Raw genomic sequence first — 18,013 nt, 5'->3', positions numbered from 1 at the left:
TATTTATTCTTGTATACCAAATCTTATATCCCTAAGGTTCTATCACTTTTGCTTTCTCACCTACCCATTTGGTCTCTTTTAGACATAAAATATTCATCTTTTTCCTACACATAACATCCACTAACACTAACAACTTACCAGTTAAAGACCCTATGTTCCAAGTGGTTAACCTAATTTTATGGTCTTGAACTATCGTCTTTACCCCCACTCGTCCAACAAAGTGAGGGAACCCTTGCCTATTTAACACCACACCCGGGCGCCGGTGTGACGCGTCGCTTCTGGGTGATGACCTAGCAACCCTTGCCCATTTATCACTGCCTCCGGGCCTATAGAGTAAAGCGCGTCGCTCAGTAGGGAACACCCCAACGAAATTCTCATATTGGTTCATATTCATAGGGGATGACTATGTTTTTATGTTGGCTGTCACTGGCCTACCGCAACCCTCCTCCCTTATTCGGGCTTGGGACCGGCAGTGTATAACTAAACAGTTATACACAGGACAAAATCAATGATAACAAAAATTCAGAGATGTGTCGAAATAACATGTCAGATGTGTCGAAAGTGGGGACATTCGTGCTCAAATTGCTACTGAAGATATGTCCCAACATATCACCCTCCTACATTTACTTATCCACCTCATTTTTGTCAGTTTGTACCACAGGCTTACGGTATGAGAGGGAGAAGAGGCCCACGACCAGCATCCATTAATGCAGCAGCCAAGGAGTCTAGATCTTCTTTCCCTCCAGGACATAATCAAGATATGGATTCTTTGAGTGTATCCTTTTCACAGATTGGCATACATGGCACTGGAAATCACTACGGCTCTCCCTAGTCAGCAGAAGCTTATCAGCAGACCACAAATCCTATTAACTCATCATGGCCTATCATTTCATATCAGCCCACCTGGACAGCCTCTTCTTCTTCTCAGGTCCCACAACTAGTGCTTTGTTTATAAATTCAGGTGTTGCTCGTCATGTCACCAATAATGCAGGTAAACTCACAAATCGTATTCTTTATCACGGTAATGGAATAATAGTCACTGGTGATGGAAAATAACATTTCATTACCGACATTGGAACCACCACTATCCAATCCCCATGGTCCTTTTCATCTTCCAAATAATTTTTTTGTTCCTAATATTAAGTGTAATCCGGTTTTTGTGTCTCAACTTACTGATCAATCTAACTCTTGTACTTTTTTCTTCTTCCGTCTCTATGAAGGACATTCACACAAAGCGGAATCTTGTTGAAGGAAAGATATACGGAGGGTTGTTTGTTCTCAATGAAGCTCCTGTTAGTCGTCCTCAAATTCGCGTGTCGGAAACAGTTATCCTCAATAATGATGTCTTATGTGACACGAGATTGGGTCATTGTAACTCTACATTTCTTGAAATTTTGTGTAATAAATGGCTTATTCCTTTAAAGAATAAGTCCATTGTCTGTTCCATGTCATGAGTTCAATGTCACGTCTGTAAGAGCCATGAGCTCCCATTTGATATTTATAATAAAAGAGCTTCATTTCCTAATGAGTTAATAGTTAATACATTTTGATGTTTGGGGTCCTGCACCCATGATGTCTTTGTCTAGATCTTGTTTTTATGTGATTTTCGTGGATGACGTTTCTCGTTATACCTGGATCTATTTTTTGAAAACCAAAGACCAAGTATTATCTGTCTTTCAAAAGTTTAAAACACTTTTGAAAGACAACACCAACACATTTTGAAAACAGTTCTCACCCATATAGCGGAATCCAAGATTCAGATAACTCTGTGGACTGAAGCTTTTCACACAGCTGTTTTTTTATTAACTGCATGCCTATTACTCCCTTTGGAGGGTTCTCTCACTTGGCAGCCTGATTACTCCCATTTATGCACCTTTGGAAGTAGATGTTTTGTGCATGTGCATAATTCCTTACGTGATAAGTTTTCACCCAAGGCGCAGGTATGCAAATTTGTTGGATATGATGATGACTATAAAGGGTATAGGTGCTACAATCCTACCACGGGAAAATTTAATGTTTTGAGGCATGTTAATTTTCATGAAAATGAATTTGATGTTATTAGCAATGGCAACAGCCCTCCCAGCTCACTCCACTCAAATGAGTGTTTCTCAATTTTCTGGAAATCAAGTGCTTCACCGAGTCCATAAAAATCATTAGCCAATGGACAGCAAGTGTTGTTATGTCAGCACCTATATGTGTTCCAAATAATGCTGAAACAGCTCTCATCAAAGGTGCAGATCCGTCACAGCCACGTGTCTCCTCTTTCTATCCAAAAACTTCCCATCGACGTCACCATAGTGCTCCACGGGATGGTGATGATCAGCTTCCTCATGTTGATCCATCACCTATCTTGTCAGAATTTGCTCCCTCTCCTACAACTGAACCTGTTGATCCTTTTCCCTCCAATCAACCTAGAAGGCCGGCCCAGATTGGGCACCCACTGCAGCACTGAGAAAGCTATGAAGTTCCGTATGTTTGCAGCATCCATTGATTTTGGCCATGAACCCAAATTTTATCATAAAGCCTGACATCATCCTAAGTGGATTGAGGCTATGAAAGAGGAGATTTCAGCTCTCCATGAATGTAATACGTGGGAAGTCGTACTCTGGCCCAATAATAAGAATGTCGTCGGGTGTCGGTGGGTCTACAAAATTAAATATAGGGTTGATGGCATCATTAAGCGATATAAAGCAAGCTTGGTGGCGAAAGGAAATACACAAGAACATGGCCTAGATTTTGATGATAACTTTAGTCATGTTGTTCTCATGGGTACTATTTTTGTAGATGGAATCTCAGTCAGATGAATGTAAAAAATAAATTTCTTCATGGCACATTACATGAAGAAATGTACATGGAACACCTTCCTAGATATTCGAAAGTCGATACCAAGACTATTGTGCTTCACTTAAGAAAGACTATATACGGTTTGAAGCAAGCATCTTGTGCCTGGTTTGAGACTTTTAGTGTTGTTCGATCTTTAGGCTTCGTTCAAAGTCAATGTGATTTCCAGAGTTACCGGAAGCGCCTATCCAGTAGAGGAAGCGCACTTCCCCGATACGCGTTTCGAAAGCCCGAAATATCACCCTTCCAAAATGTGTGGGGAAGCGTCCCCTTTTTTGAGAAGCGCGCTTCCTATAAATGGAAAGTGTGTTTTCCTTTTATGTGCTTCCCCCATGCTTCCCCCTCCCTTCCCCCATGCTTCCCTTTTTTTCATTTTTTTTTTATTTATTTTTTTCGCTTCCCCCTTGCTTCCTAGGTCGTTCCCGGTTTGCTTCCTAGGTCGCTTCCGAGATGGTTCGTGATTCGCTTCTAAGTCGTCACACGCTTCCCGCTTCCTAAATTTTGAAAGTGCCTCGCTTCCCGCTCCCGCTTCCTCGACTGGCAACCATGGTGATTACACATTATTTGTTCATTCCAATCAGTTTTCTATTACTATCATTCTTGTATATAGGGATGGCAGTGGACCGAGGTGAGGGCGGGGACAAGATCTCCGCCCTCACCCCGTCTCAAAATCCTGCCCTCCATCCCCGCCTCCATCCTTGCACAGGTTTTGATTTTAACCTCCATCCCCGTTTCATGCCCTCCATCCTTGGTCCAAACGAGGCGAGGCTGGGCAGGGCCCTGTTTCGCCTCGGTCCATTGCCATCCCTAAAGAAGGATTGGGGACAGGGCAAGGAGGCATCGGGACAAGGACGGGGCGGGACAGGAGAAAGTGTAAGTCCATCCTCGCACAGGTTTTGATTTTAACCTCAATCCCCTGTTTCATGTCTTCTATCCCCAATCCAAACGGGGCGGGGCCCTGTTTCCCCCCGGTGCACTGCCATCCCTACTTGTATATGTCGATGATCTTGTTATTATAAGCAATGATCCAGGTAGAATCACCCACCAGAGGTCCATGCTCAGGAAGCAGTTTCATAAGAAGAATTTGGGTCCTTTGAGGTATTTTCTTGGCATTGAGGTTGATCCAACCAGCAACTCTCTCATTTTATCTCAGCGAAAATATGCTCTGGACATTCTCTCTTGTTTTGGAATGATCAACTGCAAACAAATTCCACTCCCATTGCATTGAGTGTGAAATTGGTTGATGATGACCCACACGATCCTCCATTGTCTCATCCAAAGCAATTCAGAAGCTTTGTTGGCGCCCTTCAGTAACTTACCTTCACGAGACCAAATTTGTTATATGCTACCAATCAAGTCTCCAGATTTATGCAGTCACCACATCTCAGCCACATGGAAGCGGCCAAAAGAATTGTGCATTATGTGAAATGCACAATCAATGATGGACTTGTTTATAAAAGACTCTCTTTCTGGCCTCATGATGGTTTGAAACTTGTTATTCTAGCCTACTCAGATGTCGATTGGGCTAGCGATCCCTCCTCCAAACAATATATAATAGGTTATGTTGTCTTCTTGAGACATCATCTTGTTTCTAGGTCCAATCGAAGATAGAAGACAGTTGCATGGTCTAGTACCGAAGCAGAGTATCGTGCCATGGCCGTCGTCATGGCAAAGGTTTTATAGACTAGACATTTGCTAGTCAATCTACATCAACCTCTATCCCAGACACTTCTTTTCTGTGATAATAGAAGTGTCATAGCCATTGCCACCAATGGCGTGCATCATGGCAAAATGATACATTTGGAGATTGATCAACACTTCATTCATGAAAAAGTTGAAAGTAAAGAGATCCATCGTATATTTCTCCTATGTCTCTCCGAGGTGAAGACCAAGTAGCAAATCTTTTTACCAAGTCGTTATCCTCTTGCCGTCATTGGTTTCTTAAGAGCAAATTGTTCATGGTTATTCAAGACCCATGCACAGCTTGAGGGGGTTGTTAGAAAGGTAGTTTAGATATTTCTCATTTATGTAATTCTATTGTAATGTGTTTAATACCCAAAGGGTATTTTTGTATTTTATCCATGTAATCTTAACGTAATATAAAAACAAGAGGGACATTCCAGCTAGGGCACCTCCTATTCTTCTCCTATATTTTCCTTTCTCTCTCTTTTCTTTGTGTAAGAGGGCACGCCGGCCAAGGGACGTTGCAGCTTTCACAAAAGTATATATACATATATGTATGTATCCTTTATATACACATGTATATATATATATTACAATGTAACTAGGATTTTTCTTTTTCTTTTTTCTAGTTTCTTTTGGACTAGTTAATACAATGTTGACTAGTCAAAATAGATATTGGGACAGGCTCCATTTTGGATCCGTTGGACCCGCTCCAACATCTCTTTAGAGACTCCCTCTTGTGTAGTATAAATAGAGGATGACAGAACTTGTAATGTATGCTTCTTGAATGTAGGATGAAGAATAAAATAATATTTGTTATTCCTTGTGCTTGATCCTTTAGTGGGTGTTTGTGGGTGAGCCCATTTTGTGGCTTAAGTATGCTTTTTTGGTGCTTTGGTGGAACTCTTTGAGTGTCCACTTTGTTGATTTGGTGAACATCTTCGGAGGACATTTGTTTCCTTTCATTAACAAGTGTATCTTCTGAATTTAACTGAATCAGGATATGATACAGACTTTTGAAATATTTTGAATATTCCATTATTAATCATGCTGCAAATTCACATTGTAACCCACTATCAATTTCCACTTTTAAGGTTAACCAACAATCAATATCGACAGGGCAAGATAAGAAGAAAGTCCACATCTGATATCCTAAAAAGTGACAAAAGTTACAGATAGAATAAGATTTATTTTCTTCTACCCCTTTTTTTGCTCGGGAGCGAGTTTCTGTTGCCACTTTTAATTCCCCTGAATGCACATATAGTTCCAAAAAGAAGGAATGATGAGAAGAAAGACACAGACAGATTATAGTCTCTGTAATTTCGGAGGTGGAGAATAGTGTGCAACATCATAACTCAGCCAAGCTATAACATCTTATCATCAATCAAGATAATGAATAGACATCATCATCAAGCCTTGTCTGATTTAGGTGGGGTTTAACATCCATAGGCAAACATTGGCAAGCTAGAACAAAAGAAAAGTAGTTTTCCATTAACTGCATACCAGTAGAAACAAGTTTTCAATTAATGCGAAAACATACAATTTGGTTATGTGGCACGCATCTTCACCCTTGGCTTCCATAATTAAAAGAAGGGCAGCCTCCAATTGGATCAAGTATTTTTTCTGCCAAACAGCTCAAAAGTTGTAGTTACAGAATACAGACTGCTATTTGTTGAAACCTATAAGATCAGGAAGAAAATTGCAAAAAATAGAAATACAAATTGAAATGCAAGCATTCACATGCACAAGCAAATGAACTGACATCTTTGTGCTTTGGATAGAAGATCATAGCCAGATAAAAATACACCAGTCAAGCTTTATCTTCAGATACTAATAAATAATGTAACATCAATTCAAGATTGTCAATTTCTGTTCAGTTACAAAATATTGTGATCCAAGTAAAATTATAGAGATCTAATGAAATATTCAAAAGCTGCTGAGAATAACAAATGTATTCATGGTCTTGCATCGCTTCTCCCATAGTACAAAAGATGTGAATATATATATATATATATATATATATATTGCTCAAGAGGCATAGTAGAAATTTTACCACTGGGGACATAGATGTCATTTTTATACTTGGTTCTTTTATTTCCATGCTAGGGTTAGAATAGGTGCATACAAGTCATTTTCACATGTTTATATTTTTTTATGCATCATACTGTAAAAAATCGAAATATATAGTCAACCACTAAAAGTATGAAATGCCCTTTTTCTCTTGTGCTTAACTCTCTCATCAAGCTCCCGCAAATACTTCCAAATATACTTGGTAAAAAGAGAAGCCACAGGCTCCAAGGCTGATTCACATTAAGATTTCATTGAGAATTTGCCATCTTGGTTGCAAATTCACAAGATGGCATCCTCCTCAATGCCCATAGGTTTCAAGCCTTCAACAGAAGTGTAGTTTGTTACTAAGCTGGTTGTAGCTTAAAACAATCTCAAAGCAAGAAAAGTCTGCTAAGACATTAAAGGAAGCTTCCAGTGAATAAGAAAATCATCTACATATTTTAGGTGTGCAAGAGAAAAAATACAGAGTTTAAACAATACCTTTTGATGAAACCCTTTTCAACACCATTAAGTATGAAGCTAACAGTTACCAACAAGGTTGAAAGGAACAGGGCAGAGGGGATCACATTGCTAAATCCCTTTGGTACCTTGAAGTATCCTAAGTACAAAAGTTTGACACTTTATGAAGTTGTTCAAACTTCAAACTACGCAGAACTTATTAGGAAAGTAGAAAATTCTGTAGCAATGGAAGTCATCTATTTCTTGAAAAGGAGATGCTATGCAATCTCCAAGCTCCTAGATATACAAAAAACAAACTAGTGACAGATCCATTACATAGTATAAGCATGGAAAATACCCTTCTTTCTATGGATAACAAGGTATAAAATGTAACCTTACCTTTTCTGAAAAGCCTAAAAATTCTTGGATTATTAATATTTCAAGGAGATCCTTTTATCATCTATATATATATATAAACGGTTGTTGCATATGATTAATTAAATAGCTTGCATATTAATGATTGTTATCTGGAAACATCCTATTTTTAGGGCCTTCAAGATACAGCAAGATGCAGAGGTGGTTAGAATATCAAAATACTAAATAAACAGATTTGTTGAGAAAATTTTGTAAAGCAGACAAACTAAACCAAGCTTCATCTTCTATCATATATTATTTACCACAACTACTACATCCAATTGAATGATAAACTAAGACTTAAAGACTCAACAATATCAGGAAGGTTTCAAAATATCTTAATGACTCACTTAAAGAAAAAAAAAAGGCCATACAACTCAAGGATGACCGTAGATAAAAACATCCAACCATATGCCTAACCAGTGGAGTAGATTACCTTGCCCAATATACTCTTTCCTGATGGTTGCTTACTCATCCAAATTTCATACATGCGTTGTAGCTTCCAGGAATTGCCTGAGGAGGCCCCTATCCGTCTAAGAAGTTCCATTGAAGCCTAAGAAAAATAAATAAATAGAAACGAAAATTAAGAGATTGTGATCCAATTAAATGCTAAATGTTGGAGGATTGACGGGATCACTAATACTTTTAAAGGGATGGAAAAGGAAGATTTCCTAATCATCCAAAACGTGATCCACCAATTCCCAATTTCTTTGCAGAAGCTTCAAATATACCAAGCACCATATTAGTCAAAACTACTACCAAAACATGGTTATGTTTTTGCATTATTCCAAAACATAAGTTCAAACATAAGGTGCTCCAGAATGTAAGCACCATAAATTTGCATTTTCGAAACAAAGAGTAAACATGGCAGCAAAATCGAACTTGCAGTCCCTAAGATTAATTAACGAACAGCATAACATCATCAAATTGATGTTTGAAATACACCACATGATCGGCTCTTTGAACAAAAAGAGATAAGCAAATAAAAAGAACTTACCCAATATTTCCTCCGATTCTTTAGGGACAACCTGTCATGGTATGTTCCCTTTAATAGTGTACTCAAAACCCCTGCCATGTCCTTCCATCTCCACTCCCTCAACAATTTTTTCAGCAAACGCCGTAACCGGCACTTGTGCTCAAATGATACTGATCCTGAAATTCCGGTGGTATGCAATGTCTTTGTGAACAGAGCCCTCTTCAGATGCATTGTATCATTACCATCTTTCTTTCCCACCTTCACTTTAACCTCTTTTTTAGGGCATAACTTCCCACCCACCCACCCTGCCTGATTTGTGTCTCCCTTACCAATATTCAGTTCAACATCCTCCATTCTATTTACAGTTTCAATTTCATCACATTCAACCCTAATTTTCTGAAAGTGACTCACAGGATCACCCAATTCCATTTTGATACCGTCACAAACAACATTCATGTACGGTTCCATCTTTACCTTCATAATAAATAGTAATCATCAGAGCATGAGCAAGAATTGCAAGGAGGACAACACGATTTTGTGAAGCACTTCAAGTTTCTCAATGCCAATAAAAAGATCAACATCGCAACTCAACATGTTGCTTTCTATTGAAATTGGCCCTCTTCAAAAAGTAGATGGTTCCTTAAAATAAATATGAAAGCAAAGAGAGGGAAGGAGGGAAAAAACCTTTATTTTTAATTTATCAATTGAATGTGCAGTACCTGACTCATTTTTGAAACTTCAATGACCAACCAATTTTTGTGCAACCACTGAAGTCTCAAAGTGCTTATTTAAACTGCAGACCATACCAAATGCATCAGTAAATAAACCATCATTAAATATTTTGTACTCATTCATACATCTGTGATACATGCTGTACATTGACCTTACCCAACATATTTCCAAGAAACCAGGAAAAAACAATAGGAAATCAATAATTACCAAAACTGTAAATATGCTAGATATCAAATTAATCAATAAATCAGAAATGATATCCAATTCGACTGCCACTTAGAAAACAAAATAAATAAGAAAAACCCAAAAAAATGTGAGCACACAAATTCATAAACATCATAAATGTTATTCAAATTGACAGACTACAAGGGGAAAAAGAGAGGAAAATAAAAAACCCCAAAACAAAATTGTGAATAGCCATTAGACAAACACCGACTATGGAACAAAGTAGAGAATAAGTTATCTAGAATTTTAGAAACCCCAGCATGACACGACAAACCAACAAAAAAGAAAAGTTAAATGATTGAGCAAACCAGCAAATCTACTGCAAGAGCATTACCCAACTGAATTATGCGTGAAGAAAACAAACACAAGAAGAACATAGTTGAAAGAAAACAAAAATAAATAAATAAATCCGCCATCCAAACCAGAACAAATCAGAGAAGGAACCCTTGCAAGATTGTCTTTGGGCCTTTCTTGTGCAGTGTCAGTGGTAGGCAAGGAAGGACACCTTCCGGGGAAGCCAGAGTTAACAGTGAGTTAGCTAGAATTCTCACCTTGTGCCAAGATCTATGGGCCAAAAGGACGATCTCAGGCAGACAGGATGGTACCCATGGGGATGGAACACCTTGGTGATAAAGAAATGCTAAAAAAGAGCCATAAGACGTCCAAGCACGTGAGGGAAGAAGGTGATAGAGCTTATAAAATGCATTTCAAGAAGCGACAACCTGGAGAACCAGAGAGAGAGGGAGAGGACCTCAAGGCAGGGCTTTTGAGTTGTGAATGCAAAATACTTGTTTTCAGCCCTTTCGTACTGGATCCAGTATTGCTGTATGAAAGACTCTGGTGTGGATTCAACTCTACTACATCCATGAGAACCATTGCTTAGAATTTGGATTCAAAATACCAACTATGATCCAGCCTTAGGAATAGGGCTGGGCATCTAGTTGCGTACCTGATAGGCTTTTGAAAAAGTGTCATGGTGTGACATGAACAATCAGCCAGGCCAGGTTCAGGTCTAGGTGAAAATGTTTCAGGATGATCCAACCCGATCCGAACCCAATGAAAATTAATCCTCGCTCACCCTGAACCTGAAGGTCATTCCCTTCAGGCCAAGGTTGGGGTATGACATGGGCTGAAGGGAAGGCTTGAGTTCATTTTTTAGGGGTGGGCACTGGGCAAGGCTTGAGTTCATTTTTTAAGCATGGACCAGCTTGAATTGGACCTAGGCCCAGACTACTTTTGATGGGTTGGCTCATGCAACGCAGTCCAAGCGTTTTATATATATATATATATATATATATATAAGAGAAAGCATCGGCTAGTTATGAGAGCTCCTCAATTAAAACTTATAGGATAGGTTCTGTCGACCAAATTTGACTTCATGGATGTAGTTGATATGGTCAAAATAGCAGGAATCGATATGATTCTATGAGAGGTGAAAATTTATTACATTGTATGCAGACGGATTTTTAACTTCAAAAAATATGATATACACATGTAAAAACATGATTCAAAAGTCAGTTTCTACCGATAGTTCTCCGCTTGACTGGTAGGAGCAGCTAGTGACGCAGGTTCAAAACCCAGATGGCATGGTTGTAAAACTGATAGGGTCTGCCTAATCTCAGCTTGCTTATAAAAAAAAGTCAGTTTCTATTAAACCAAACATGTAGATCGCTCAAGAAGGTTGCATATCCAGCCTCTTATGAAAATTGTCGGACCAGGCCAGCCTGTTGTCCAGCTCCACAGAAGATGAGAAAGGATCAGGTGCAATGTGATTGCACACTTTTAAGTGTTCTGCTGCACCTGATCACCCACAATTCTTGGCATACTGTAAAGCCCTAAAAAAAATCATGTCAGACACGTGCCCTGCACGTGTCAGACACGTGTCGAGGTTTGGTCCGTTGTGTCGGACCCGAGCCTAACCCAAACCCGGGTTCTCAAAGCCTCGAGAACCTGTGTCTTTTAAAAGACGCAGGCGCCTCGGGCGAGGGGTAGAAACCCTCGCCCCTTCTCTCTCCTCTCTCGTTCTCCTCTCGTCCCTCCCTGCGGCCATCGGCGCCGGCGACTCGCCGTCGGCCACCGCCTTCATCCCGTGTGTTGTAGGAAGCCGACAACCTCAGCCACTAGCTGCCCCCGAGTTTCGGCGACATCCATTTGTCGGCTATCGTCGCCACTCTCCGCCTCTCGGCGATCGTCGCCACTCTCCGCCTCTCACCCTCCGAGACGGCGCCACCGACCTGTCGGCTGCGCTAGAGCCCCCGACGTCAGAGTTTTCAACCTTCACCGCCTGTGTCCCTCGTCGTTGCCGACCTCCGAGCCTCTTTGCCTACCGTCTCCGACAGCCTGTTGGCAGACGCCAGCGATCGCGGTTGTCGGCCATCTCCCCCTTCGAGCTCTGACGACCCGAGAACCCCCTCTTCGTCCCCTCTGCAGCACGACGTCGGCGACTCGCCGCCAGCTACCGCCCTTGTCCCGGTTGATGAAGACATCGACGGCAGCCGTCGGCGACCTTCGACTGCCGACGACCGACGCTGACGGCAGCCTCCAAGCTCTGGTGAGCCCCCAATCTCCTTTTTATGCTCCCGTCGGCGATCGAAGCAACCAGTGGCCCTCGAGTTTCGGCGACCTCCGACTGTCGACGATCGTCGCCATCTTCTCTCTTCTCCGGCCTCCTGACGTCGGCTAACCCGAGAGCTCTTCCCGTCCGACCGTCGGCTGTGCCAAATCCCTCGACGCCTTTCCTGACTCGCCGCCGTCAGGCACCCTCCCCCGTTGCCAAATCTTCTGAGGTAAATCCCTTCCCCTCATATGCTTGTTGCGTCGACAGGAGGCTTCGCTCCCCCTGTCCCTCTTTTCCTTGCCAGCAGGGGGTAGAGTCCCCTGCCGTTCTTTGTGTTAACAGGGGGTTTTGTTGCCCCTGTCTGTTTTTCCTTGCGGGGAGGAGGGCAGAGCCCCCTGCCGTTGGTGGTGTCGATAGGGGGGGTCCGCTCCCCCTATCCCTTTTGTTTTGCCGGCAGAGGGCTTAGCCCCCCCCCCCCCCCGCCTTGCCATTTGTTTTGTTGACAGGGGGCTTTGTTCCCCCTGTCCTTCTTGTCTTGTCGACAGGAGGACCTGCTGTTTGCCTTGTCGACAGAGGGTTTCACTCCTCCTGCCCCTCTTGTGTCTTCTGGCAGGGGGGCAAGGCTCCCCTGCTTTTGCGCTTCCCGGCAAGGGGGGGGAGCCCCCCTGCTTTCGAGCAGGGGGCGAAGCCCCCTGCATCTCATTTGTTCTCCGGCAAGGGGCTTCGCCCACTTGCCTTGACCTTTCTGTCGACAGGGGCTCTTTGCCCCTGCTTGTCTCCTCCCCAGCAGGGGGGCGACGCCCCTGTCCTAGAACATGTTCTGACAGGGGGTGTTCCCCCCTGTCTTGTTGTGGCAGGTGTGGCAAGGAGCCTCTGCTCCCGCCCCTGCCTTTCTCTGTTCTGGCAGACAGGGAGCTCCTGCTCCCCGCCTTTGATGTTGTTGTCAAGCAGGGCTGAGGCCCCTGCCTCTGGCACCCTAAAAAAATCAAATTAATTGTTTATCTTGTTTATTCAAACTCATCTGGTACAAAAAAGGGTATAGACATCCATAAACAACCATAGGATTACTTATTATTCTATGTATTTTATTTGCCCTCATATGGCTTAACTGGTTCTTTCCTGATCGATTCAACCCTACAATGCAGCGGTTGGGAGAACGAATCCATGGTCCCAGGTCTTGGCGTACGCCAAACCAAAATCACTAGCGAAAAAAATCGAGCATGCATCCCTAACTTTATAAAGTTGTGGTATTACTACCTAGGACTCACTGGTAGACTTGTCCCCTAACCTCCGTAGGACGGGTACAAAATGTGACTTCATCCCTTGAAAACACATGTCCCACGAGACTTGTATCGCTCTTCTCTCTTCCGAAATGACAAGAGATCGAGACGAACTCAGCCATATCAGAGAGTCTGGTTTTACCGGCACCTCAAATAGACCTATGGTCCAGGGTTATCTTTATTATTAGGTCGTAGGTCAAAGCCAAGTATTACCATCTCACATGATAACCCCCTCATGATCTCATGCATAATATCAATATTTCATGCTCTCTTGCATGATTAAAACAAGTAATGTCATATGCATAATTTAATCTTACATGTGCTCATGCACGTAGATAACATAATCATATTCACTTCCACACATGATCCTATCATGTCATGATTTAAACTATACATGTTCTCATGCATGATTCATTTTTAGCATGCTTTCCTGTATGATTTGAATTCAATATGCTTTATGCATGATTCTCTCACATGAGTTACTATGCATGTATATGTCATAAAAGAATTCATTTTTCATGCATAATACGTATAACAATATAATTCACACACAACTATAACATACACTAACACGCATTCGCATTCACGCGCATGATACATTCGTTCTATGATATGCACTCATGTTACATGCTTCATATATGTGGTATGCTTTTAATTTAGTTACTAATTCACACATGTATTGAAAATTATCATCTTAAACCACAGCAAACATATTCTATATCTTGCTAACTAAAATCATGACAAGCATGATCTCCAATGATAAAATAAGATCACTTCTATTCGCATACATTCAAATCATGCTCAGCATGATCTCTGAACTACAATTTCAACAGTATTAGATATCCACAACTAAGTGAGTGCATGAGCAGAAAGGTGTTGCATACAATAAAATAAATATAGTCGATGCATTTGCACCACCTACTTACTATGGGTATTTACCCAGTTTAGGTTCTTTTGTATTGCATTTATTTTTTTGTGCATGACATTTATAGCCGCAAGTGATACTTAGCATTAAGTATCATTTAATTTCTTAGTTGTGCACTTGCAATTCAACAATCGCATTGCAATATACATATAATTCTAAACATTTTGTTCGAATACGACTAAACTACTAATTTAATCTAAGTACAATTTAATTTCTAACATGAACTTAGCTACGCAATAATTCATACTCGATAAGGTATTTGAATGCATTAGAATGCTATTCAGTGTTGTTAAAAACGTGCATCAAGGCACAAAAAGCGCGCCTTAAAAGCATATAGGCATACGCTTCATGCGCCTTGAGGCGTAAGCCTTGAGGCGAGGCGCGCCTCACCGTGAGGCGTGCATTAAAAAAAATCGGTTAACCAGCCTTGGTTTAGAAGAAAGCCTGATCCACTGTCTTATTCTCCAATCTTCCCGTCAGATTCATAGCTCTCACAAACAGAATCAATATCCTTCATTTCTTTTGGGGCGTTTATGAATTCCATTGAGCGAAGAGATATGGCGGTGTCTGAGGAAGAATATGAACTCAACCTCAGTCAGCGAAGCGCATCCACTATCTCTCCAAGGCCGTCCTCAAGGGCAACGCCATTCTTCACGCCGCTCACGGTCACATTCGCTCCCCCAAAACCTTCGATATCATCCTCGGCAAGGTGTGTAGCGCGTTCTGGTTCATTTTCTGCAAGGGTTTTGGTGGTTTCAGATTCACAAATTATTTCTTTTTGATAAATCTTGAATTTTGGCGTGATTGCGCATCAAAATATGAGTTCTTGTGTGGTTGAATTGATCTAATTGACTGGTTTGTTTCAAAAATTTAGTGGTTGATCGACATAACGATGATTTTATGATTTGTACCGGCTTATTGATCGCTGGCAACTGGCAAGCTTCTACACGCTTGAATTTTTGAGAATTGATGTAGTTTGATAAATTCACGACCACAATTGTTGATTGATACAGCTCTTTAATTTTTGTTCTATTGAAATTGGATAGTGTTTTAGGAAGCTAAATCAAGTTCCTTCTGCGTCCTCCTTTTGTTCAAGAAATATTGTGTTTGGCCTTCTGTTGTGTAGGAACCTTGCTAGAAACAGCAAGAAATATGGTTCATGGGGCATGTGGCAAATGATTCTTAACTAAATGAAGCATCTCTGAATTTCCACTTGCACAAACAACATTACAATATCACATATGAGTTTCATATACCCTTGAATTTTTGTTATTGATATTGAGAATAATGCTTTCACACCTTCGCTAAGCTCTGCAAATAGCTCCAAGTAGCAATGAATGAAGGAAATGGTGATTCTTAAATATTCAAACCTTCATCGAACGATCGGTCCAACTATGTCTAGGTTTAGTCTTACCGAATTCATGCAACAAGTAACAAAGTGCATCCACTCCATTGTTCAGTCCAAAGTACTGTTATCAATGCTCCGATTAATATAGTTATTTACACAATGCATTCGCCGTATGCATTTCTTAGCATTTCATAGGACCTTCATACGTACCTGTGTTTGTTACCTATATTGCAAACAGTACACACACACCTTCACTAAGCACAACTGTGCACATTGTTCTTCAAGTAGCACTTGATTAAGAAAATAGTGATATCTAAGTATTTCAAACCTTTACTGAACATCACTCCAACTAGGGTTGTGTTTAGTCTTACCCAATCTACGCAACAAGTTTCTCAGGGCATCACTCCATTTTTCAGTCCAGAATCCAATTCCTTTACCATGTCAATGCTACAACTAATATGGTTTTTTACATAATGAATTTTAATTTTTACAAGAATCAGGCTTTCTTCCAAACCGAGGTTGTTAGTGCTAATATGCATTTTGTTGTTAATGTTGGTTTTTTATTGAATGAATGCTCATATTTTATTTCTTAGATACTCAAATAGATCAAGTTGTTGCATTAATATTACTTTTACATGTTAATCTCATATTTTTTCCGTATTTATTTGAGATTTTTTATTTGGTGTTGGTTGGTGCTTCATCAATAAAGCATTTCTTATTTATTTATAATTTTAGATAATTTTTATAGTTTTTTAAAGTTTAAAAAAAAATTGAGGCTTACGCTTTGCGCCTCGAGGCTTACGCCTCACCTCAAATTTTGGTGGAGCGCCTCGCTACGCCTCAACGCTATTCACAACATTGATGCTATCAAACAACAGGAATTTACATTGTAAAAATTTAGTTTATGAATCCTACCTTTATGATACGAAGTAAGAAGTAACGAAACTCGAAATCTAACAAGTTTCGTGAAGAACAGCGACACGAAACAGTTATTCGTCCCCTCACAATGAGGGGGTTATAGTGTTGCACGAACAATAATAACTTTCATCTAAATATGTTCGTACATGAGCGATAAAAATCAAAACGTAAATCGGTAATCCTGTTGGCGAAAATTTCAAAGCAATACCCTGACAAGACCAAACAAGATTGGACAGCTGTGTGGAGTATCTCCACAAGTCTGCAAGCTGTCCAAATCATCGCCCCGCGATGGCACTAAAACCAAAGCACTCGATTTCAACAAAAAAATATTATATACCTATGGGAACCAAATCCAAAACAAGGAAACATTTCAGGGAAGAGCTATCAGAGTGAAGAGTGAGGGGCACCCCTGCTGTTAATTCAAAAGTGACCTCTCTGCCTCGGATAGGCCGCGCACATCAAGTTCTTAGCATCCCACATCTGCTGTGTTAGTTCGGGCACGGTGAGAGCCGGGTATAGCTGGGATCCCTTGGATGCAGGAGGGGCAAAACCCACCATGAAGAAAGGCAGACGCGAGAATGGAATCAGATTCACGGCGAGTTTCCTCAAATATGAGTTCAGCTGGCCTAGAAATCTCAGGCAGCATGAGACACCAGACATGGTCGTATGGGTGGTTCGGGTGGGGAACCGTAGGAAGCAACCCTAAGGCGGACACCACCGGTGAGCAGCATAGACAGGCATCGATTCTGTCATCAGAACCAGAGAGCGTCGGGGGGGGGCGCCTACACTACTCCTAGCTGCTAGGTTCGAGCGACGATGGGAAAGTCGAGCTCAAGCTCGTCTCGGTCTTTGGCAGAACACCGGAGGAAACAGGTGATAACATCAGAGGTCAGATGAATCAGGGAAAACAGAAAAATAGAGAGGACACCACGAACAGGGGGAAGCTCGACGGAAGGGGCCTTCGGTTGTCATGCGGCAGACTTCCAAATTGAGCACGAAGGGGAAATCGCCCGGCTGGAACAGCAGAGGGAAGAGGAAATGCCCAGTGAGAGAGAGAGAGAGAGTCGCCCCTGGGCGGTGGCTCTGTTCCCGGCATAACCTGGACACCCGCGTGGCTTCCGGTAGAAATCAGAAGTAGGGGGGTGCCTCCGATGGCTGGCGCTGTAAGGAGGGGGGTAATGGTGGCTCTTACCACCACCGACGACCCAAAAATGGGGGTTACAGAGAGAAGGAGGGAGAGAGAAAGAAGGTTACCTGGCAATAGTCGGGGCTCCCGACGTTGTGGCAGTAGCGTCCGGCGACAAGGACCGACGGCGAAGGTCGTCAACGGTGTCGGTTTGTTGCATGGAGAGGCAGGTCTTCGATCGGCGCCCGAGCAGGAAGGAGAGAAGGAGAAGGGAAGAAAATAAAAGGGGCTGAGGATTTCGGCTGAATGAGAAAGAAAGAAGAACCAGAAAGGGGTTTAGGGTTTGTGTTACGTGTATTGTGTGAAGGGTTTTGGGTCCGGATCGGACTCGGATCGGGTCCGGTTCGGTCCCAAATCAAAAGTCAATAAAATAAAGGAAAAAATACAAATAATCATAATAGAAATAAAATAGTTTTAACC

General features: G+C 41.6%; 1 protein-coding gene across 1 annotated transcript in view; it reads right to left on the bottom strand.

Annotated features, from left to right (window-relative positions):
• LOC149831243 (TAF RNA polymerase I subunit A) overlaps positions 1–17,822 on the bottom strand; it is a 63,444-nt gene extending 45,622 nt beyond the window's left edge. The window contains exons 1-5 of the mRNA XM_090013765.1: positions 17,662–17,822; positions 9,142–9,215; positions 8,444–8,896; positions 7,883–7,999; positions 6,065–6,147 (exon numbers count right to left, since the gene is read on the bottom strand). Coding sequence (XP_089869891.1) covers positions 6,065–6,147; positions 7,883–7,999; positions 8,444–8,896; positions 9,142–9,150 — 662 coding nt within the window. The 5' untranslated portion in view covers positions 9,151–9,215; positions 17,662–17,822. The remainder of the gene's footprint in view (positions 1–6,064; positions 6,148–7,882; positions 8,000–8,443; positions 8,897–9,141; positions 9,216–17,661) is intronic.
• Between the last annotated feature and the right edge of the window lie 191 nt (positions 17,823–18,013).

The sequence above is a fragment of the Nuphar pumila genome, chromosome 7 (assembly GCF_984573655.1).
Source record: "Nuphar pumila chromosome 7, dmNupPumi1.hap1.1, whole genome shotgun sequence".
Taxonomy (NCBI): domain Eukaryota; kingdom Viridiplantae; phylum Streptophyta; class Magnoliopsida; order Nymphaeales; family Nymphaeaceae; genus Nuphar; species Nuphar pumila.
This window is presented reverse-complemented; position numbering and strand designations above follow the sequence as displayed.